General features: G+C 38.1%; 1 protein-coding gene across 3 annotated transcripts in view; it reads right to left on the bottom strand.

Moving 5' to 3' along the window:
* METTL25 (methyltransferase like 25) overlaps window positions 1-23,633 on the bottom strand; it is a 125,452-nt gene that overhangs the window by 56,031 nt on the left and 45,788 nt on the right. For all 3 annotated transcript variants that reach the window (XM_055396598.2, XM_055396599.2, XM_055396595.2), the window contains exon 6: window positions 3,056-3,150. In XM_055396598.2, coding sequence (XP_055252573.2) covers window positions 3,056-3,150 — 95 coding nt within the window. The remainder of the gene's footprint in view (window positions 1-3,055; window positions 3,151-23,633) is intronic.

Genomic DNA, 23,633 nt, shown 5'->3' with positions numbered 1-23,633 from the left:
CTCCAATGAGGGAGACCCGGGTTCGATCCCTGGGTCAGGAAGATCCCCTGGAGAAGGAAATGGTAACCCACTCCAGTATTCTTGCCTGGAGAATCCCATGGATGGAGAAGCCTGGTAGGCTATAGTCCATGGGGTTGCAAAGAGTCGGACATGACTGAGTGACAGAATGGTACGGAACGGAATCCCAATCACTGCAGATGGTGACTGCAGCCATGAAGTTAAGACACTTGCTCCTTGAAAGAAAAACTATGACAAACCTAGACAGCATATTAAAAAGCAGAGACATTATTTTGCTGACAAAGGTCGAATAGTCAAAGCTATGGTTTTTCCAGTAGTCACATATGGATGTGAGAGTTGGAATATAAAGAAAGCTGAGCTTTGAAGAACTGATGCTTTTGAACTGTGGTGTTGGAGAAGACTCTTGAGAATCCCTTGGACTGCAAGGAGATCCAACCAGTCAATCCTAAAAGAAATCAGTCCTGAATATTCATTGGAAGGACTGATGCTGAAGCTGAAGCTCCAATACTTTGGTCACCTGATGTGAGGAACTGACTCACTAGAAAAGACCCTGATGCTGAGAAAGACTGAAGGCAGGGGAAGAAGGGGATGACAGAGGATGAGATGGTTGGATGGCATCATCAACTCAATGGACATGAGTTTGAATAAGCTCCGGGAATTGGTGATGGACAGGGAAGCCTGGCATGCTGCAATCCACGGGGTCACAGAATCATACACAACTGAGTGACTGAACTGAACTGAACTGAATCCTAATCCCCAAGAAGGGTAGTACTAAAGAATGTGCTAACCATTGGACAGTTGCACTCATCTCCCATGCTAGTAAGGTCATGCTTAAAATCTTGCATGCTAGGCTTCAGAATTATGCGAACCAAGGACTTCCAGATGTCCAAGCTGGGTTTAGAAAAGGAAGAGGAACTAGAAATCAAATTGACAACATTTGCTGGATTATAGAAAAAGCAAGGGAATTACAGACAAACATCCATCTTTGTTTCATGGACTACACTACTGCCTTTGACTGTGTAGATCATGACAAACTGGAAAGCTCTTAGAGAGATGGGAATACCAGACCACCTTATCTGTGTCCTGAGAAACCTGCATGCAGGTCAAGAGGCAACAGTTAGAATCCTGTATGGAAAAACTAACTGGTTCAATATAGAGAAAGGAGTACGATAGGGCTATCTGCTGTCACCCTGTTTAACCAATATGCTCAGCACATCAGGAGCAATGCCGAACTGGATGAGTTACAAGCCAGAAGTCAAGATAGTCGGGAGAAACATCAACAATCTCAGATATGCGGATAATACCACTTCAATGGCAGAAAGTGAAGAGGAACTAACAAGCCTCTTGATGAGGGTGAAGGAGGAGAGTGAAAGAGCTGGCTTAAGACTAAATATTAAAACAACTAAGATCATAGCATCTGGCCCCACTGCTACATGCAAATAGAAGGGGAAAAGGTGGAAGTAGTGACAGATTTCCTCTTCTTGGGCTCTAAAATCACTGCGGACGGAGACTGCAGTCATGAAATCTGAAGACAATTGTTCCTTGGCAGGAAAGCGATGACAAACCTAGACAGTGTGTTGAAAAGCAGAGACATCACTCTGCTGGCAAAGGTATGTATAGTCAAGGCTATGATCTTCCCAGTGGTCAGGTACAGCTGTGACAGCTGGCCTGTAAAGAAGGCAGAATGGCAAAGAATTGAAGCTTTCGAACTGGGATGCTGGAGAAGACTCTTAAGAGTCCCTTGGACAGCAAGGAGATCAAACCAGTCAATCTTAAGGGAGATCAGCCCCGAATATACCCTGGAAGGACTGATGCTGAAGCTCCAGTATTTTGGTCATCTGAAGTGAACAGACAACTCACTGGAAAAGTCCCTGATGCTGGGAAAGACTGAGGGGAGAAGGAGAAGAGGGCATCAGAGGATGGGATGGCTGGACAGCATCACCGAAGCAATGAACATGAACTTGGGCAAACTCCAGGAGATGGTGAGGCATAGGAAGGCTGGGTGCGCTGCAGTCCGTGGTGTCGCAAAGAGTTGGACAAGACTGAGTGACTGAAAAACAACAAGAAGTCAGATTCCCTACAAAAGACTATTTCAATTTCTTCTTGCTTAGAGGGTATAAGCTGCCAACATTCTGGGAATCAAGTCATTCCAAAAATGAGCTGCCATTCTAACAAGACCCTAAATGAGTATTGTTTACAAACATAATGAAAGAACAAGACTAATTCCCAGAAAAATATTTTAAGAGGACTTATCAAAGGAAATAATTATTTTAGAAAAAAATAGATTTCTAAGTTAACTCTAAGATATATGACCTAGAACATTGCAGCACTATTTCTTTACATTGCTATGTTACTGGCAATATAAAATTATCAAAATAATGACCACATAATAGTTAATTTACCTTGGGGTTGTACATTAGAAACATTATTGTAGAAACTATATTTTACATTTATGATGGCAAAATCCATTCACACCATTTAACTGGCATTTGGTCCTTTTTAGACCAACATAACACCACAAACAGAGAAGACTGTGGGCCAAAGTGTTCTAGATCTAAGGATAAAAGCCCACTCAGACATTTTAAATAAAGATTTCAGTTAAATAGATAGGTACATCCTATCCCAGACAGTTTAATAATATTTTCCCCATTTTATGAAAACTTAGGAGACCAAATGATCTGCCACACACACACCCACACCCACACCCAAACCCACACCCACACCTGTGGATAAAGCACTAAAGTAATTTTGCGTTTAAGAATTGGTTGTTGGTACATTTTATATGATAATTAAAGTAATTACATGTAAGAAATTAAGTACCACAATGCAGAATTCAAGTATAACTATAAATTGTGACCATACTGCATTCAGAGTGAATAATGTTGTTTAAGGGCAAGCCGTTTTTTTCCCCTCATAATTTGCAGTGCATAAAAGCATTAATAAAGATACTCTTCAAAATTTGGCATTTAACGGAGCCAAAGAAATAAATTTAGCAACATCTGGATAAAGCTCTTAGTTGAGAAAGAACAAATCCTACCAAACAGGCTGACATTCTGGCATTACGGCCACAGCACCATCTCTCTTCCTTCAAATAGTGGCACATTGGAAATCCCCGCCTTTCTTGGGTATATTCTGCAGATGGAAGAAAAATATGAATTATTTAAATAAAATTCTTCCTCTTTTAGTTAAAGTAAATAATCTATTGAGAACTCAAATCAGTCATTTGAAAGTCAAACAGTAGTTAAACATGGAAGTGGTAATTCATTCCAGTATGTTAATTGAAAACATATTAATGTTATGAAAATGGTATTTTCTCAACAACAGCTGTTTTGCATTCAAGCTCCAGGTCTGATACCAAACAATTTACCAAAATTATTTCTCAAAGATTTAGCAAAAGCAATTTAAAATGGAAATACTTTTCATGTTCAGTGTAACTACAGAAGATAAGTAATGAGATACTGGGCATTTCCTGCTGACCCAACTTTCTAATAAAATGATTTATTAAATGTAACATTTGGCAATTTATCCTAGAACAATATTAATTTATTCCCAACAATGCTGAAGCATCAATATTTTTTCCCCAGCCACAATGTTCACTTTCCAGAACAGCTGTATGCACTCTTCTTTTTTCCATTATATTAATAGGATGTTACACTTTCAACTGTGATTCAGTTTGGCTCAACTGCATTTATAGTTTAAGTAACAACAACAAAAAAGTCAACATTCACTACTTAAACACACATATCTGCTGTTGACTCACTTATAGAGTTATATATGTAACTTGCTGATGTTAAAACCCCTTATGAACAACTATTAATTACACAGCATTTCTGACAAGGGAAAAAAAATCTATTTTAAATTAAAGCCTGGAAAATAAGAACTAAAGTTTATCAAATAGTGGTAATGAAAAGAAAATTGAGATACATATATATTTCCTACTAGGTTAAAAAGTAAAATAGAACTGGAAAATAAGAAAATGGTTTAAAACAAAGTATTATTGAGGCTGTTGCTGTCGTTTGGTGACTAAGTGTGTCTGACTCTTCTGCAACCCTTGTGGCCCACCAGGCTCCTCTGTCCATGGGATTTCCCAGGCAAGAATACTGGAGTGGGTTGTCATTTCCTCCTCCAGGGGATCTTCCCAAACCAGGGACTGAACCCATGTCTCTTGCATTGGCAGATGGATTCTTTACCACTGAGCTACCAGTGAAGCAACACTGTTGATGTAGATTCCACCAAGTAAACTTCTGTGTTATGAAATATCAGATGGTTTTCGATTAAAATAGAGAAAATTGAAGTTTCATATAGACATAAGCCTGTGATAGTGATTTCCTTCTTTTCATTAAGATTTATAATTGACCTTATTTGATAATCAGATGGAAGATGGAAGACATACTCTTTGCCCCAGGAATATAAATAATAATAATTCTAGTATTTATACAACACAATATTGTTAAGCACTGTTATAAGTACTTTAAATGTATTAATTACCTTTAAATGCTAGGAGCTTTCAGTGTATTAACAAGTCCCCACAGCAATTCTATGGAATAGGTATACTATGATTCTCGTGTTTCAGATAGAAAACTAAGCACAGGGACTTTAAGAGAATTGCCTAAGTTGCCAATCTGGCACATGACAGACCTGGAATTTAAACCAGCAGTCTGACTCCAGAGGCCATGCTCTTAACCACCAGGCTATATAAACAACTTCACTTACAATTGCCCAGGACTCATGGAGCCCTTGAAGCCTATCCAAGTCCAAGGGGCCCCAGTCTACTTCCTCCGTCAATTACCAAGATGGCTTGAAAGAGAGGTTTGAGTTTTACTGAAGGCTTTACGATTTAACCAAAACATGATTATTGCTAAACGAAAGGGTTACTGTAAGTAGTTTAATTCTTTTTCTGACAGCTGAAGAAAGAAATAGCTAAACTTTAAAGAGTAAGGGGCTGAAGAAATAGGGTTTTGCTTTTTTATTGAGAGTGTTTAGGAAAGTCCTAACTAGTAAAACTGTTTTTTCCCTTCCCCCATCTGCTCTCTCCTTCTTCCTTATAAAGTAACAGAGCATTCAATATTCAGCTGTTCGGATTAAAGACTATAATTCCCAGACTCCCATGCAGCCACGAGCATAGCTAGAGATTCAGTTTTGGCTAACAGGATGTGGGCAGAAGAGACGCGTGCAAATGCTCAGAAAGGGGAGTGGTAAGCTCTCCCCGCCCCACTTTATGGTCATGTTGGCAAGCAGATGATGGAGTGACAAGACAGAAGGATGCTGGGTTCTTGGAAGGCTTTTTGGTACAGAGCTCCTTTGTGTGTGTCTGTGTGTTAGACACTCAGTCATGTCTGACTCTGCAACCCCAGGGACTGTAGCCTGCCAGACTCCTCTGTCCATGGAGTTCTCCAGGCAAGAATACTGGAGCAGGCAACCATTCTCTTCTCCAGGGGATCGTTCCAACCCAGGGATCGAAGCGGAGTCTCCTGCATCGCAGACAGATTCTTTACCATCTGAGGGCATCTGTGTGGATGCCCACAGAGCTCGTTTAACTAGTTCCAACTGTCTACCTTGCGACCGAAATAGAAACATCCATCTGTTTTGTTGAAGTGACTGCTACTTTGGGTTTTTTTGTTGAAGTGACTGCTACTTTGGGTTTGAACCTATCTAGCATCTAAATCTTTATCTTAATTCAGTGTTTCCAAAACTTTTTTTTATAGCTCAGCACTCAGAGAATATGGTGCATTTTGTAAATCACAGTGGAATAAAAAGATGATGATAACTATGTTGAGCGAAAACCCAAGGGATGAAGGAAGCAATATCACAGGGATTCCCATGGTGCATCCATGACACACTGGTTGAATCCTTCTGTTCTAATTAATACAGGAGTCTTCTTTGAGAATGTGTATTTGAGCAGAGACTTACATAAGGAGACAAGTCATGAAAATATTTGTTGGGAAGACTTAATGAAAAGCAAGCAAACAGAGCTCCAACAAGACATAGTTAACTTCCAAAAATATAATGCCAGAATATTATACAATTTAAAAATTATTAACTAGCAATTTTTCAATTTCTAATACTCCAACCAAATACCTACAAAACAAACTTGTAAGAATGGAAAAGAGGAGATGAAAGTCAGCTTGCTACAAAACAGGAAAAGAATTCCACTTAAGAAACAAGCAATGGATTTGTAATGAAAAGTATAATTAGTGTACCATCTCTACTCTGCAATTTGCCTTATGCTTCCAGGAAAAAAGCACATCTACTTGCCTGAAAATAGGTAGAAATTTCCTCCACCAACAATAAGCTAAAATTACTACTTAACATCAGACTGAAATGAGAAGAGTATTTCTGGAAAATGTATTACAATGGAAGGGGTATATTATTTCCAGGAAAAAAAATCTAATATAAGAAATCCATACCCAAGTTAGTCTCAAACTTTTAGCCCACAGAAATTGCAATAAGATATAATAAAATTTCTTCTGTCTCTAAGTCATTCAGTTTTGTGTGTTTGATCTCTCAAACAGCATTAGATGATGAATACAGTCTTGAAGTACCAACAAAGCAGCCAATTACCTCATACAAGGGAACTGAGACAGAAAAATGCACTGCTTGATGAGTACAGCAAGTGTGCTTCCTCAGGGAAGAGCTCCATTTTGATTAGACAGTAAAGTGATCTTCAGAGAATAGGTTGCACATAATGGCAATGTTGGTAATGAATGACCAAATTCAAGAACATTTTGGAATTGAGGACAGGTAGAAGGCAAGGCAGAACAAAGGACATATATACATTTGATCAGAATCCTGGAAGTCAGGAATGAATTGTGAGGACTGGTGACGACTGACACGAATGGGGATCAAAGGTGCGATGGGGTTAGGCCTTACCATCCCTAGAGATAGTGGTGAGGCTGTGAATGTGGTGGTGGGGGCAGGGAAGAGGATTTTTTAGGAAAATACAGAGCTCTGGGCTTGCCATTGTGGTAAAGGGGAGTCGCAGATAGGGGGCCATAGGACTGAGATTCCTCTAGATTTCAGATGATATGGTGTGGAAGCCAGAAGGGGAGCAGTCACATACTGAGCACACTAGGCTGTCACTCAAGAAATGGAGGCTGAAAGATGCAAGCATGTTCCCTCACTTGTGCTGGTGAATGTGATGAGGGGGGAAGAAGGTTACTGTCTTCTTTCAGTTCAGTTCAGTTCAGTCGCTCAGTCGTGTCCAACTCTTTGCGACCCCATGAATCACAGCACGCCAGGCCTCCCTGTCCATCACCAACTCCCGGAGTTCACTCAAACTCATGTCCATCGAGCTGGTGATGCCGTCCAGCCATCTCATTCTCTGTCGTCCCCGTCTCCTCCCACCCCCAATCCCTCCCAGCATCAGAGTCTTTTCCAGTGAGTCAACTCGTCGCATGAGGTGGCCAAAGTATTGCAGTTTCAGCTTCAGCATCATTCCTTCCAATGAACACCCAGGACTGATCTCCTCTAGTATGGACTGGTTGATCTCCTTGCAGTCCAACGGACTCTCAAGAGTCTTCAACACCACACTTCAAAAGCATCAATTCTTCGGTGATCAGCTTTCTTCACAGTCCAACTCTCACATCCATACATGACCATGGGAAAAACCATAGCCTTGACTAGACAGAACTTTGTTGGCAAAGTAACGTCTCTGCTTTTTAATATGCTGTCTAGGTTGGTCATAACTTTCCTTCCAAGGAGTAAGAGTCTTTTAATTTCATGGCTGCAATCAGCATCTGCAGTGATTTTGGAGCCCAAAAAAATAAAGTCTGACACTGCTTCCACTGTTTCCCCATCTATTTCCCATGAAGTGATGGGACCAGATGCCATGATCTTTGTTTTCTGAATGTTGAGCTTCAAGCCAAACTTTTCACTCTCCTCTTTCACTTTCATCAAGAGGCTTTTGAGTTCCTCTTCACTTTCTGCCATAAAGGTAGTGTCATCTGAATATTTGAGGTTACTGATATTTCTCCTGGCAATCTTGATTCCAGCTTGTGCTTCTTCCAGCCCAGCATTCCTCATGATGTTCTCTGCATATAAGTTAAATAAGCAGGGTGACAATATACAACCTTGACGTACTCCTTTTCCTATTTGGAACCAGTCTGTTGTTCCATGTCCAGTTCTAACTGTTGCTTCCTGACCTGCATACAGGTTTCTCAAGAGGCAGGTCAGGTGGTCTGGATTCCCATCTCGTTCAGAATGTTCCACAGTTTATTGTGATCCACACAGTCAAAGGCTTTGGCTTAGTCAATGAAGCAGAAATATATGTTTTTCTGGAACTTTCTTGCTTTCTCCATGATCCAGTGGATGTTGGCAATTTGATCTCTGGTGCCTCTGCCTTTTGTAAAACCTGCTTGAACATCTGGAAGTTCACGGTTCACATATTGCTGAAGCCTGGCTTGGAGAGGCTCATCAAACTTTTCTTTCCCCCACAATGAAGGCCTTATTTCATATCCAAGAAGGATACCCTGACCATAAGCTTCAGTAAGTTCCGCCTCCAACCCTACCTAACAGTGTGAAGGACAGCAGACGGGCAGTCTCATTCATGCACATGGCTCCCCAAACCTCCATGCAAAACACCTCTGAACTTTTTGGGCAGTTTACAGGAATCGCCAGCCTTGGTTCAGGGTTATGTGACACCACAGGAGAGACTCAGTCCTCTGGACATCCAGTGGTTGTGTCATCACCTTGAGGTTTTCTGAATCTGTATCACAGTTTGTTCTGTGACTGGGGTGAGAGCAGCCTCACAGCTTTGTTGATTTCCTAACAGCAAGAGCAAAAAGCTGACATGGAGGAGGGATACCTCAAAGTCAAACAAAGCCTTTCATATACAGATTCACTATTATCTTTGGAATCTGTTTCATCAGCTTCATTCTGACTCCAGTGAAGAATGAGGCTCCCTTCTATGTCTTGAATCAAAGTCACAGTGTTCACCATTTCTACCGTTATGTCTTGGTTTCCTATTTAACTGTGTTCATACACTAATAACCAAATCTAGTCAATTGGGCACTAAACTTCCTTATCAGTGAACAGCCGATTCATTGGAAAAGTCCCTGAGGCTGTGAAAGATTGAGGGCAGAAGGAGAAGAGAGTGTCAGAGAATCAGATGACTGGATGGCATCACCGATGCAATGAACATGAACTTCAGTAAACTCGCAGGACAGAGGCCTGGTGTGCTGCAGTTCACGGGGTGGCAAAGAGTTGGACATGACTGGGGAACAGAATAAACAAACAAATCAGTGAAATCAAGTTGCTTTCCTTGAGGATCATTTTCATGCTATCTTTAATTTTGGAGGAGATGAAGTTTCTTGTTTTCTCCTTCTATTCCATTTCTTAGTCTTTTCTAGCTTTAGAAATGCATTAATCTTATCAATCTAGATATTCTACTAGTTCTTCCTTTTTGTGTTAATAATATTATCATCCAGTTAGTGACACAAGTTTGAATTATAGAACCATTTTTTAAAATTATTCTCCCTTTTAATCCCCAAGTTCTTATATACTCATCCTCTTAATTATATCTCCTTTTCATTTTCAATCTTCATTAGCTCTTAACTGGGTGAATGCAATGCCTACTAGCAAATTCTTTCCCTTTCCTTTTGTCCTTCCTCTACATTAAGAGTAAGACCAGCTTTCTGAAATCTATACATTGATGTATGCCACTGAAGTGGCCCCTGTTACCATCCCCACCAGCATCTATGAGGCCAAACCCAATGGGTATTTTTCTTACTGCAGATTTTCAGGAGCTTGTGATGTTCCCTGTTTAAAACATTCTCTTCACTTGGCTTCTGTGATCTCATTCTCTCTTATCTGTGGCCTAATACTCTTCATGGCCCCTTGACAGCTTATTGTTTTCTGTCTATTGAATGTTCTTAAGGGTTAATCCTCCTACTCTCCATGCCCCTTTTATGCTTTCTTTGACTAAAGGCTCATAAACTCCATGCCTTCAGCTGGTAAAAATATGAATGAAATGGCTAGGCAGAATACAATAGGTACTAAAATTTTTGCATGGTATGATAAAAAATATCACACTTCCTGGTCTTTACTGCTTTTTAAAATAAAATTTGGTCTGTCAAAATTGCCTAAAATTGGTCTGAATCTATCTATACTCTTTCCCAAGGCAACCTTGTCCATATCTCAATACATGCTGATCACTCCTGCTATTACTTTCCCAGGGCTGCCGTAACAAATGACAACACGCTGGGTGGCTGAAACAAAAGAAGTGTGTTCTCTCACAGTTCTGGAGACCAGAGGTCTGAAATCAAGGTATCAGTTCGGGCATGCTCACTGTGAATGCTCTTGGAAAGAATCTCTCCTTGCCTCTTCCTAGCCTCTGGTGGTTGCTGGCAACCCTTGCCTCACTCGTTTCTGAGCAATTACATCTACTCCTTTAAATTTAATTCCCAAGTTATCTCCAGTCTGAACTTCTTTCTGGATGTTAAGGTAAGAAATTTTAAAGTTATCTGCTGAATATTTCTAAAACTAAAAATATGCAAAAATAAACTCATTTCCTAAGCCTACAAATCTGTTCTTCCCCAGTAATAATATGTCATTATGTAATCATGCTGTCATCAACTCAACAGACATGAGTTTGACAAACTCTGGGAGATAGTGAAAGACAAGGAAGGCCGGCGTGCTATAGTCCATGGGGCGCAGAGTCAGACATGACTGAGTGACTGAACAAAACCATCATGATATAACCTAAAACCGTGCCATCATCTTTAGCCTTCACTGCCTTCACACCCACACCACCACCCCACCCTGTTTCCCTACCATTGGTTACCATGTCAGTTGGTTTTATCTCTGAAAAGTCCTAGTGACTTGTTGTCGCCTCCTATTTTTCAGAAATGTAAATGAATAAATGCAATTATTTTGTAATAAACACTCAAAAATATTTTTATGGAACTAAGTATACTTTGCCTTCCACTGAATAACATTCTGAGGCTTCAGTATATCGTTCATGGCTCTCATAATCTGGCTCAGATTTGTTTTTTCATTTTTCTAAATGAAAACCAAACGTCACCTTTTTTAGAAAGCTTTCCTTTATCCCTGAGTTATGAAAAATTACTCTCTCTTCTAGTCTTAATAGCATTTGGTTTATACATCCATCACTCATTACTTCTTTTATTCACTTTTTCAATAATTCATATTGTAGTTGATTAAGATCTATAGATCATGAATACCTCACTCTCAGACATGCATGAAAGTTCTCTGTAATTGTTTCTGAATTCCCCACTGTATCAAGAGCTCCCAAAGGGGAAAGACAGACTCTCACTTATCTTATACCCTCCAGTGCCTATTACAGAACTTTGCTGAACTGAATCAACAGAATTACATAGATGAATCAAGATTATCTGCATGCCCTCATTGAAAATATACGCTCTTAAAATTTCTTTAGACTTAAATGAAATTTGACATATAATTTTATCCAGAAAAAAATAAACAGGCATTATGCTGTTAGAGACATAAATTTTTGTCCCCAAGTTAATAATCCCAACTTACATTATACTTTCATATGTAGAGGGTTTTAGACTATTTTATTTAAAACCACAATGATTATTACTGAGATAGGGGAAAAAAGATAGGAAAAAATACATAAAGTGACTTTTTAAAGAATTTGCTTTGCTCTTCACATACCTTGCCCTCTTCTCCCTGTTTAGTTGTTCTCCTGTTTATAACCTCCTCACTGGAAAAGACTCTGATGCTGGGAGGGATTGGGGACGGGAGAAGGGGACGACAGAGGATGAGATGGCTGGATGGCATCACCGACTCAATGGACATGAGTTTGAGTGAACTCCGGGAGATGGGGATGGACAGGGAGGCCTGGCGTGCTGTGGTTCATGCGGTCGCAAAGAATCGGACACGACTGAGCTACTGAACTGAACTGAACTGATGTATCCACTTATTCATTTTTCTATTGCCTGATGCCTTCTTTCAAAAAATTTATTTTTGGCTGTGCTGGGTCTTCATTGTCCCTGGGAGGGATTCCTCCAGTTGCAGGGAGCGGGGGCTTCTCTTCCTCGGGGCGCACAGACTTCCCACTGCAGCGGCTTCTCTGTTGCAGAGCACAGGCTGGAGGGCGCCTGGGATTCAGTGGTTGTGACGCGCAGGCTCAGCAGTCATGGTTTGTGTGCCCTCGGACAGGAGGGCCTCAGTGGCTGTGGTGCACAGCCTTTCCTGCCTCGTGGCATGTGGCACCTTCCCGGACCAGGGAATGAACCCATGTCTCCTGCACTGGCAGGCAGATTCTTATCCACTGCTCTGCCAGGGAAGACCCTGATGCCTTCTTATCAGAATAGAAGCATAATGAAGGCAGAGGCTTTGTTTTGTTTAATCTTATATTCTTGGTCCCTGAAACAGTAACTAGCGTGTGTCAGGCCACCCAATAAATGTTTCTTATACCAAAGGAAAAGACCCAACAAAATCTTTCTGAATAAACTAAAATGGGGTAAGATTAACAAAAATATCTGAAATAACCACCAAATAAATGAAAAGATAATTTGTTACAACAGGAAAAACATATCAAAGACATAATTTATCCCCACAATAATCTATAAATTCACTGTATGTCAATAAAAATCCCAACAGCTTTTTTAAAATGGATTTTAACAAACTGATTCTACAACTCATTTGACACACAAATCATCAAAATCAGCTTTTACTTTGAAACTGGTCAACAATGTATATTATGATCTAAACATTAGAAAGGAAATGAGATAATTTAAAAATCATTCTTTTTAAACACAAAACATTTTACAACTTTTCTATGAATTTGCACTATAAATCACATAAACTTTAATCCCAAATGAAAGACTCAAGCAAACTTTTCTACCTAAGCCTTATTAAATTGTTGATGTGATCAGCATCAAGTTTTCCTCTTGCCAAGATCTCTGGATAAGTAAAATACTCCATGATCAAATTTTAAAATAGTTCCACTGTTAACATTAAATAAGCATTTTAATATTAATTATTTCCTTCTCTGAAAGATGGTATATCCTTTTCCCAGCCACACAAGAAATATTAGAAAGAACTCTAGCAAAACATGAAACAAAGCCTTATTGCTTGACTTTCATATCTGGTACTGTTCACCCAAATGTGCACTGAATATCCTGGCTTCCATTGCTGAGCCCAGACAATAAATGAGATGCAGACAGAGCGACTTAGCAGCAGCAGCAGTCAGCAAGCCTTTCTTGACAGAAATCTCTTTGAGGAAACTCACTCAATAACCCTGTACCTGGTTTTTAAAAAATATAAAACTGCATTTGTATGTCTTACACAGACCAATTAAATAAAATGGTCACTCTTTTAAAAGTAAATAAATAAAACTCATTTGAAAGAGAAAAATGCATGAGTTAAGAAAATTTTGAAAACTAAGAACTTTGACGGACTTGTTCTACCAAATCTCAAAGGTTCAAATAAACTACAGAAATTAAAACAGTATAGTTTTATTATAGGAACCAACAGACTAAAGGAAAAGATAACCTAAAAATGCACTATCTGAGAAGGGAGTCATTTCATATCAATGTGTAAAAGCATGGATTATTCATTAAGTAGAATTTAGAAAAAATAGAACCATTTTGCAAATCACAAACAAATATAAACCCAGATTGTGAAAGTGAAAGTTACTCAGTTGTGTCCAACTCTCTGTGACCCCATGGACTGTAGCCCACCAGGCTCCTTTGTCCATGGAATTCTCCAGGCAAGAATGCTGGAGGGTTGCCATTTCCTTCTCCAGGGCACCTTCCGGACCCAGGGATTGAACCCAGGTCTCCCGCATTACAGGCAGACTCTTTACTAACTGAGCCGCCAGGGAAGATAGATTATGGAACCAGATCAATCAAAAATTATAGTCAGAGGAGAAAATTATAGAACATATGTCACCAATACAGGAGAAGTGAAATAGAATGTGGTACATCCATTCTACGGAGTACTGTGTCCTTGTTAAACAAATTTAGTAAATCTATAAACGTTAACAATGAAAGTGAAAGTCGCTGTCGTGTCTGACTCTTTGTGACCCCATGGACTGTACAGTCCATGGAATTCTCCAGGCCAGAATACTGGAGTGAGTAGCCTTTTCCTTCTCCAGGGGATCTTCCCAACCCAGAGATCGAACCCAGGTCACCCACATTGCAGGTGGATTCTTTAACAGCTGAGCCACAAGGGAAGCCCAAAATACACTGCTAAGTGAAAGAACAACACTGTACTGTTCTTCCTTATTAGATCACTTCACAGGTCCTCCTCGTTTTCCCAAACTCCTTTTGGAAAGTAGGGATGATTTGGGAGAATGGCACTGAAGCATGTATATTATCACATGTGAAACGAATCACCAGTCCAGGTTCAACGCATGATACAGGATGCTCGGGGCTGGTGCACGGGGATGACCTGGAGGGAGGATATGGGGAAGAGGGAGGTGGGAGGGGGGTTGAAGAAGGGGAAACACATGTACACCCGGGGCGGATTCGTGGTATGGCAAAACCAACCAATGTATTATTGTAAAGTAATTAGCCTCCAATAAAAATAAATAAATAAATAAATAAAAAGGAAAGTACTTTGGACTTTAAAGAATGTTTCTAGGTTTAATCCCTGTATTTTTTTTTAAGATCTCTACTCCCTAAATGGTATCACTCAAACTTACCATCTCTATGTTAATAATTCAGAGATTTATCTTAAACCCAGATTTGTCCTCAGAAACACAGAATTATCTATCCAACTGATAATATAACCTCCACACTTGTATTTTTAAAATGAATGTCAAACTCAATTGCCCAAAACTGAACAACTTTCTTTTCAATTCTACTCTTTCAGCAGTTATATTCAGGTCACTAAACAACTCCATTTTTCCACTGTTTCAGACCAAGAAACTTGAGTTATACTTGACTTTTTTCTTACGACAGTCAAAATATTATCTAAGGGTAAAAGGCATATTAAAACTATACCAAATTGCTAAGATTTCTGAAGTATTCATATCTTACCAGTTGACTGAATATATTAAAACTAAAAGAATAAATATAATTAAACTATATAAGTCAGACTCATACTGTTGTGAAATAAAACTCACATTTTATGGCAAGACAAGACAGATTTAACATAAAAAGTTCTTCTCTGCCCTTTGGCCTCCTCTCTCCCAACACAGTGCATTGCATATGTGCACTACGCATCAACAAAACCTTCCCTGTCAGCAGAACACCTGCTCAACCATAAAGAACAACAATCTCCTAGCACTGAAAACACAACTCCTTAAAAGATTACATTTCTTCTTGATCTTGAAAGGGGCCAAAATGATGCTTAGATCTGGACTGTGTAACCTGTCAATAATATGCCATTTAATGTATAGCCCCGTGTTCCAAAAAACTTACGTAACTGTGCCTTGACTGCTAATGGGTGGAGCAGTTCTCAGAGCTTTCTAAGATGCTGTTCCCTGGTTATAATCCTCAGTTTGGCTCAAATAAAGTTTTCCATCTCTTAGATGGACTAATTTTCATCAACACTCTCCAGTTAAAGGACAAATTCAAAACAGTACAACCAGATGAGGCATAGCTAGATAATTTAAAAGTAGATAAATTCTAAAAATTGATCTACTCTCTAAAAATGCTTAGAATAAATATGGGTATAAAATTTGGTAACTTAAAATATAAAACTTACGTGTAGCTCTCAGTAAGTTTCAAATTGTAAAGGAAGTACAGAAAAAGATCCTATTAGGTTGGCACAAACATAATTGCAGGATCGGATTGTGAATTTTAAATCATTATAACTAGGCTTAAACACATCTTTATTAATCAAAATAGGAACCACTACAATCAATACATTTTTGCCAATGAAAAACAAATTTGTTTATTCCTGTAGCATAAAAATCTGTGCTTCAGGATTCGATGGACTCTTGGAAAGCATTTTCTGCCTCCTGCTGGTTGTGGAAGCATTTTTCCCTGTAAAAAGTCACTGAGACGCTTGAAGAAGTGGTAGTCAGTTGGAGAGAGGATAGGTGAATATGGCAGATGAGGTGAAACTTCATAGCCCAATTTGTTCAACTTTTGAAGCATTGGTTGTGGAGAACTGAGCCCATTCTGCTGACCAATGCTAGCTGCAGGCATTGCAGTTTTCAGTGCATCACATCGAATTGCTAAGTATACTTCTCAGATGTAATTGTTTTTCTAAGATACAGCTGTAATGGATCAGATAGGCAGCAGACCATCCAACAATGACCATGACCTTTTTTTTTCCCCTACTGTACTTTTAATACCAAATTAATAGTTATTAATTAACGTATTAACATATTAATGACATTTTACTCTATGTGTCCATTAAGATATTCTATACATAGGTTGAATCATATGAAACTGCTATCATTGCTGGTTTTTGTAGGTGAAAAATGGTTGAACACCAGCAATTTCATTGAGTTCAACCTGATCACTCCTTAACTTAAATAATGTTGCTATTGTTTAGTCTCTGAGTTGTGTCTGACCCCATGGACTATAGCCCATCAGGCTCCTCTATCCATGGGATTTCCCAACCACGAATACTGGAGTAGGCTGCCATTTCCTTCTTCAACCATGACCTTTTTTGGTGCAAGTTTGGCTTGGGGAAGTGTTTTGGAGCTTCCTCTCAGTCCAATCACTGGAGCAGGTTGTCGCCAGTTGTATAAAATCCACTTTTCATCACATTGCAATCCCATTGAGAAATGGTTCATTGTTGTGTAGAATTAAGAGAGAACGGCACTTCCAAACAACGACTGCTTTGATTTTCGGTCAGTTCGTGAGGCACCCACTTACCAAGCTTTTTCACCTTTCCAATTTGCTCCAGATGCTGAATGACCATAGAATGGTCAACAATGAGTTCTTCAGCAACTTCTCACCTAGTTATAAGAGGATCAGCTTTGACGATGGCTCTCGATTGGTCACTGTCAGTCAACTTCCGATGGCCAGCCACTATGCTCCTCATCTTCAAGGCTCTTGTCTCCTTTGGAAAACTTCTTGAACCACCATTGAACTGTATGTTCATTAGTAGTTTCTAGGCCCAAGTGTGTTGATGTTATGAGCTGTTTCTGCTGCTTTATGATCCATTTTGAACTTGGATTAAAAAATCACTTGAATTTGCTTTTTGTCTAATATATTTTCTATAGTCTAAAATAAATATAAAATAAACAGCAAATAATATCATTAGCCAAAAAAAATCAAGAAATGGATATTAAATTGATGAATAACATAGCCATATTTATTTAAAAATGTATTCCAATATCAAAAGGCAAAGTTCAACAATGCAAATCCACAACTAGTTTTGCACCAACCTAATAGAATTCAAGACATTTGAAGAAAGTCACAGCAGAACAGATATTCACATTAATTAATTATCAAATCTATAATATGAATTGAGGCCCTACTGTGTCTTCTACTTCTGCCTTCACCAAAAGAATCTTCAATTTAAGTAACTGAGATATATATCCCATGTATGGTCTTTTGCTTCACAGAATACTCAAGAGAGTGGCTGAATAGTCAATGGTAAAAGGGTAATTAATCATTTCTCATTTGTTTCTCTTTAGACTATACCAGGTTAGCCCTATTTACATCATCTTTTTTTCTGTTTCTCATCTCCACTTGTAGCTCTATTATATAATCAGTATATTAATATTTCACCTATCCTTTGGTTAAAAATGTAGCTGGAAACATAATCTCACATGAATATGTAAAATATATTGCTTTAACAGAGTCACATCTACATTCAAACACTGTTTCCTAATGAATCAGCCTAAAAACTACTGCCTTGGTAGTTTTTTTTTTTATTTGGCCATGCCATGTGGCACATGGGATCTTAGTTCCCTGGGCAGGAATTGAACCCGCTTCCTCTGTAATGGAAGTGCAGAGTCTTAATCACTGGACTGCCAGGAAAGTCCTGCTTTGCTATTTTTATGCCTGACTATAAGAACAGCAATGTCTGAGTACAGAGAGAAAACACTGCACTGATCTGGCAAACACTGTGATAGCAGCATCTCAATGGTGCATCTTACTGTGCATGATAGATTTCCTCTGTTGCTCTTCATACACTCTATATTCAAGACTCCAGGCTTGATAAAATAGTTTATATTGAGACACATATGGAATATCTGAAACATTAAGACAATGAGATAATTTTTACATGAATATCGTGAATCCCATTGTAAACTTCATTCCTAGGAAAATTTTGCTCATTGTGCCAGACTGATGATGAAAGAAATTTAGACAATGTGCTTATAATTTATTTATCACATGAAAAAAGAAATGTGCAAATAGAATATTTATAGCAAAATATTTTCAACATCATTTGCTATATAGGATATAAATCCAAATTTGTATATAAAACTGGTAGAACGTAAACTATTTTTTTAAGCCTGTTTTAGTTTGATTGTAAACTTTCTGATAAGAATTTCTATTAGCTTTGATTTCATATTACCTTATGGTTTGAAGCATATATTTCTCTTTAGTACTTCTTTTAAGTGAATATATACTAATTTTTGATTTTAGATTTAATAAAATTCTTCTTTTACTTATTATGAGTACAGTGAAAAGTTGTTTTTTTGCTAAATAAATGCAACTACATGAGCTTCTAAAACCACTTTCTATTAGCCATGAAAAACAATGAAGTGAAAATTAAAGAAAGGGGAATATATATTAAAATTCCACGTCTAACTACTTGTAGGCAGCAAGAAGATTCCCTATGGCAAAAGTAATCAGAGCCAATACTCTAGAAAGTGTACAACTGACTGAAGATCAGATACAGCTGTCAGCGTGAGGCAATTATGCACAGACTGTCAAGTACATCTAGAAATGTCTGTATTCACTCCATGTTAATTGGCAAGAATTTCCCTTAGACTTCAGCCCAGCTGAAGAGTGAGAAGTAATGTGATGTTGTAATTAAAGGTTATAAACACCTGAATCTACAGAGTTGACAGTAGAGTCTACTTATCCACTCTTAAGATTACAAGATCAATACCTTCTTCAAGCCAAGGTATCTCCTGATGGTTACTGATTCTAAACAAATTTAATAAACTGTTAATATTGATAATTAAGAAAATGAAAACTTAAGCATTTAACTAGGAATTTATTGTTAGATAATTTTTACTTCTTAACATTAAGCTTTCAGAAAATTTAAGGCCATTATTATAATGACATAGATTTAAGAGTATGATTTGCAAAAACTCTCCATTATCCAAATGCAGAATCATAGCAGGAAAGCAGAGTATTTGTTTATGCAAACCCTATATAATTAAGAAGAAAAGAAACCAGGGCTAAATCTAAATATTGTAATAAATACAGGTGAGGTTCAGTTTAAGATATTTTGGAAAGCTATATTCAAGTCATAAGATCATATTATCAGAGTCATAAGTGAGACCTTCATGATCATCTAACTTTTATTTTTACTAATTGACAAATGGTCCACAAAAGCAAACTTATTTATACAAGGCCACAGCACTGCAGAGGATAGTGAAACTCTAGTCAATCAAGGAATCTCCTCCCTATGGGATATTTTTGGATTTCCTCGGGAATTTACATATTACTATCTCGGAACATCTGAATCTAATACAGCACCTGTTACACTGTCTTTTGTTATACATGTGTCTTTTGTTAAATGTCTTCCCGTTGGGTTGTCAATTTCTGTATACTGTCCTACCTAGGTATCTAGGAAAATGGGCAGTTGGTGGATACACAGTTTCCTGAGTATCTCCTGTATCTTAGCATATCCTATGCTGAATAAATTTTCTCTGATATTCTCAATGCCCAAGATCGGTTCTTATGCTCTAACTAAATCAGTTCTTATGCTCTCATAATTTCAGAGAGTCTTCATTTTAATTTCAGGTTGATTTTAAAATTAGTCAGACTTGCTAAAAGAATTCCATGCCCCAATATCCAGATTCTGGATCAAACAGTAATGATTTATAAGAAAGGCTAAAATAAAGTTAATTGAAACAAATTAATTTGAAATATTACCAATCATTTATAAATTACTTGTTTTTAAAACGTTATTTTTGGATGATGAAGGAAGGGAAAGATGGGGAGTTTGGAATAAGAAGATGCAAACTACTATATACAGGATAGATAAATAACAAGATCCTACTATGTAACACAAAGAACTATATTCAATATCCTGTGATAAACCATAATGGAAAAAATATGAAGAAGAATGTATATATGTACTGGAGTAGGAAATGACAACCCACTCCACTATCCTTGCCTGGGAAATTCCAAAGACAGAGAAGTCTGGTTGGCTACAGTCCAAGGGATAGCAAAGAGTCGGAAACCACTTAGTGACTAAACAAACAATATATAAGTGAATCACTTTGCTGCATAGCAGAAATTAATGCATTATAAACTATCTATACTTCAATAAAATTAGCTTTGAAAATCTCTTTTCTTCAAACAATCATTTTGAAATATAATCAATTGCTTATAATTTGTTTTTAATAATAACATGTTTTTATTTTCTCAAACTTTATGCTAAAATCTTTTAAAAATTTTAAGTAATTAACATGTGATATAGTAGGAAATTTAGAAATCTGAAAAAAATCTCTGTGAAATTCATTTGAGAAACTGAAGTCCTTATATGAAAAGTTGGCCAGTGAAAAAGAAAGAAACTAAGGAAGGCATAAATATTCCTTTATATTTGTCTAAATAAAGGAACTTATTCTTTTGACAAATATATATTCAGCATTTGCTGCATACCAGACACTGTTTGGGAGGCTTTACAGATAGGTTGATTTGCTGCTTAAGTGAATAAATTCACTTACTTAAAACAAACAAACATTATTTAAATTTATTTCAAACTGTGGGTCAAAGTCAGTGGTGCAGTGAGGTCGACTCCAGAGAGAGCTGACTGCGTCATCTTTTCCCAGCTAAGCATTCAGTGACAACAGTGATAGCTTGAAACTGGCCAATCTGGGTGTGTTTATACCATGGATACCAGGAAACGCTACGTATTACAGCTTTCATAAAGGGACGGAGCAAATCATTTAAACATTTACTGTCACACCACTGGCTACAACCCACTAATGGGTCATGGAATTTAGTGGATCGTGATCAGTATTTCTAAAAAATTCAATAGAAATAGAATGAAAAAATATGAGCACACATTTGTGTGTTGTAAGATCCAGCACCTTTCAAAGAACAAATATATTAAAACCTGACCAGAAACTCCTGCTGCATGTGCTCCAGTTTTCCACTAAGCCCCTCTGATAACAGATGTCAGCTCACATCTGACTGGAGTTTGCCTTTTGAACAGGAATGTAAGCAGCTAGTTAACTCCTTTGGGGTGAATGCTTCTACTGCACTAGCTGTCCTAGCCTTAATCCCACGATTTCTGGTTTTCCCACTGTTTCAATGTTAGGGTACCAGAGAATCTCATAGTTGAAAATTCATAGTTCTTGAGAGCTTCTGCTTTTGGTCATGTTACCGCTCTGCTCAAAATTTTCATTTCTGAGATGGACTTTCCATATGAGGCCCTCTTAGACTGCCCTTTGCCTTTCTTTGCCACCTTATATCACTCTTCTGTATGTCATAAGAATCAAGCTACCACCTAGAATATTCATTCATCTCCAATGAGTGACCTGCCATGCCTTAACTCACCTTGTTCCTAACACTTGGAATGCTTCTCTCAACAATTTTGCCTACCTAAATCTTAACCTACAAAGCTCAATTCAAAATATTAATATCAAACTATTAATATCTTTGCAAAGCTTTTCCTGATTTCCTAACAGGAAATCCTTTCCACCTTCTAGCTGGAATAGCTCTTTTAATACTTATCATATTCTCTTTTTTTCCCTTACCTCTAAGAAATCATTTATAAATTATATATATTCACATATAATCTGTCACATAAAATTTGTTATCCTTTGTTGTTGCTATTGTTGTTGGCTTGCTATATATTTACAGTGCGTTAACAGTTAGTCTTAAGGTGAAAGTTTCACCAAAGAAGCAGCATTCAGAACAAGACCTTAGATCCACCTGTACTGGATAGGATCTCAGAACATAGGTCTTTAAATAAGACAGAAATCTTTCTCTCCTGTCATAGTACAGAAAAACGTAGCAGGTATAGAGTGTGTTATCCAGAGCCCAGAGGTCAGGCTGCTCTGCAATGCTTAAAGAGTTAGCTACAAACTTTAGTATCAAGGTCACTGTTTTCCTTAGCCAGTAAGAAGAGTGAAAAAAATAGAGGAGCAAGCAGCTTCCTTTTAAATAAAGTGCACACATTGTCCGACTACATTCTACTGGCTTGAATTTGTCACATGGGAGTCAGGGACTCTAGCTGGGGGACGTCTGCTCTACTAAAACTAAGAGAAGTTCTGTTATTAAAAGAAAGAGGACGATGGATGTGATTACACTCTGGTACATGCACATACTGTTACATTATCCACACTCATCACTTTATTCATCCTTATTCATGCAGTAATATTCACACATGACTGTCCACATACACACTAACACACAGTGGCAGAGAATGCTGCTGCTGCTAAGTCACCGTCCCTGGGATTCTCCAGGCAAGAACACTGGAGTGGGTTGCCATTTCGTTCTCCAGGCAGAGAATGCTAAATGCCTATAAATATCTAGTTTCTCCTTCTTTGTTACTCAAAGAATCTTGATTCATTTGGAGCCGTAAGATGCCTATCTAGAAGGTTACATTTCTCAGACTACCTAGACTTCTAGAGATGACCAATGGAGGGGCAGAACTTGTTGGATAGAATTACCAAGGGCTTTCTTTAAAGGATGCTATCTCAGATGGGAAAAGTTCGTCCATCTTCATATTTCTTTCCATTTGAACTATAATGGCTGGAGCAGCAGCAACCAGTGTGCGGCCACAGTGAAAGGCCAACAAAACCACAAAGACCCTGGCCCTCAAACTCTTGAACCATGTGAACCAATGTCAGCTACTGCCTCACAGATTTTCTGGAAAGTAAGACAAAAATAGATCCTATGTGATTACACTATAGTAGTTCCATTTCCATGTATTTATAAAACTTGTCCAAATATGATCACTCATATATAAAACAATCTTAAGTTATTAAACATGTGCAAAACTTTGTCCTGAAACTTGCCCTTCCTTAATTTTTTCCGTAACGTAAACTGTACCATCCCTGCCCAGTGGCTCTGAACAGAAACTCGATAATAGTCCTTGAAAATCCCTTCTCCATTATTGCCACCCTTCTAAGTAATCTTAAATGTTTTAATCTACTGTATTTCTGCTGCAGCTGCTCTAAATTTAGTCTTTATCCTTATGGTCTCAACTTCTGAGAGCACGTTCTATGTGCATGCCTCTGTGTGTGCTTAAGTACTAGTTTTATCATTTGTACCCAACTCCTTGTAGGGCTTTGAAACCAAAGCTCAACTTTGCCACAGTACACAAATACCCGTAGTAGCGTCAGCATTTCTGTTATCTTTGTGGACTCCTAATTTCTCCTGTATAAATACTATACATCTTTCCAGTATTTCAATGTTTTACGAAACAAAATTTAATTATATTCAGTATTTTTAGCTGAATGGAGTCGGGGTGGGGGGCAGGCAGGATACCTAGCCAGACAGATTGTAATACAGTTTTTTGTTTGTTTGTTTGTTAAAGTTCTGAGCTTACATTTGGTAGATTTTAATCAGTAGAAATTCCAG

Source organism: Moschus berezovskii, chromosome 6 (assembly GCF_049115385.1).
Source record: "Moschus berezovskii isolate FMDL1 chromosome 6, NW_MosBer_1.0, whole genome shotgun sequence".
Taxonomy (NCBI): Eukaryota; Metazoa; Chordata; class Mammalia; order Artiodactyla; family Moschidae; genus Moschus; species Moschus berezovskii.
Note: the sequence above shows the minus strand (reverse complement) of the source record. Positions and strands in the feature narration are given on the sequence as shown.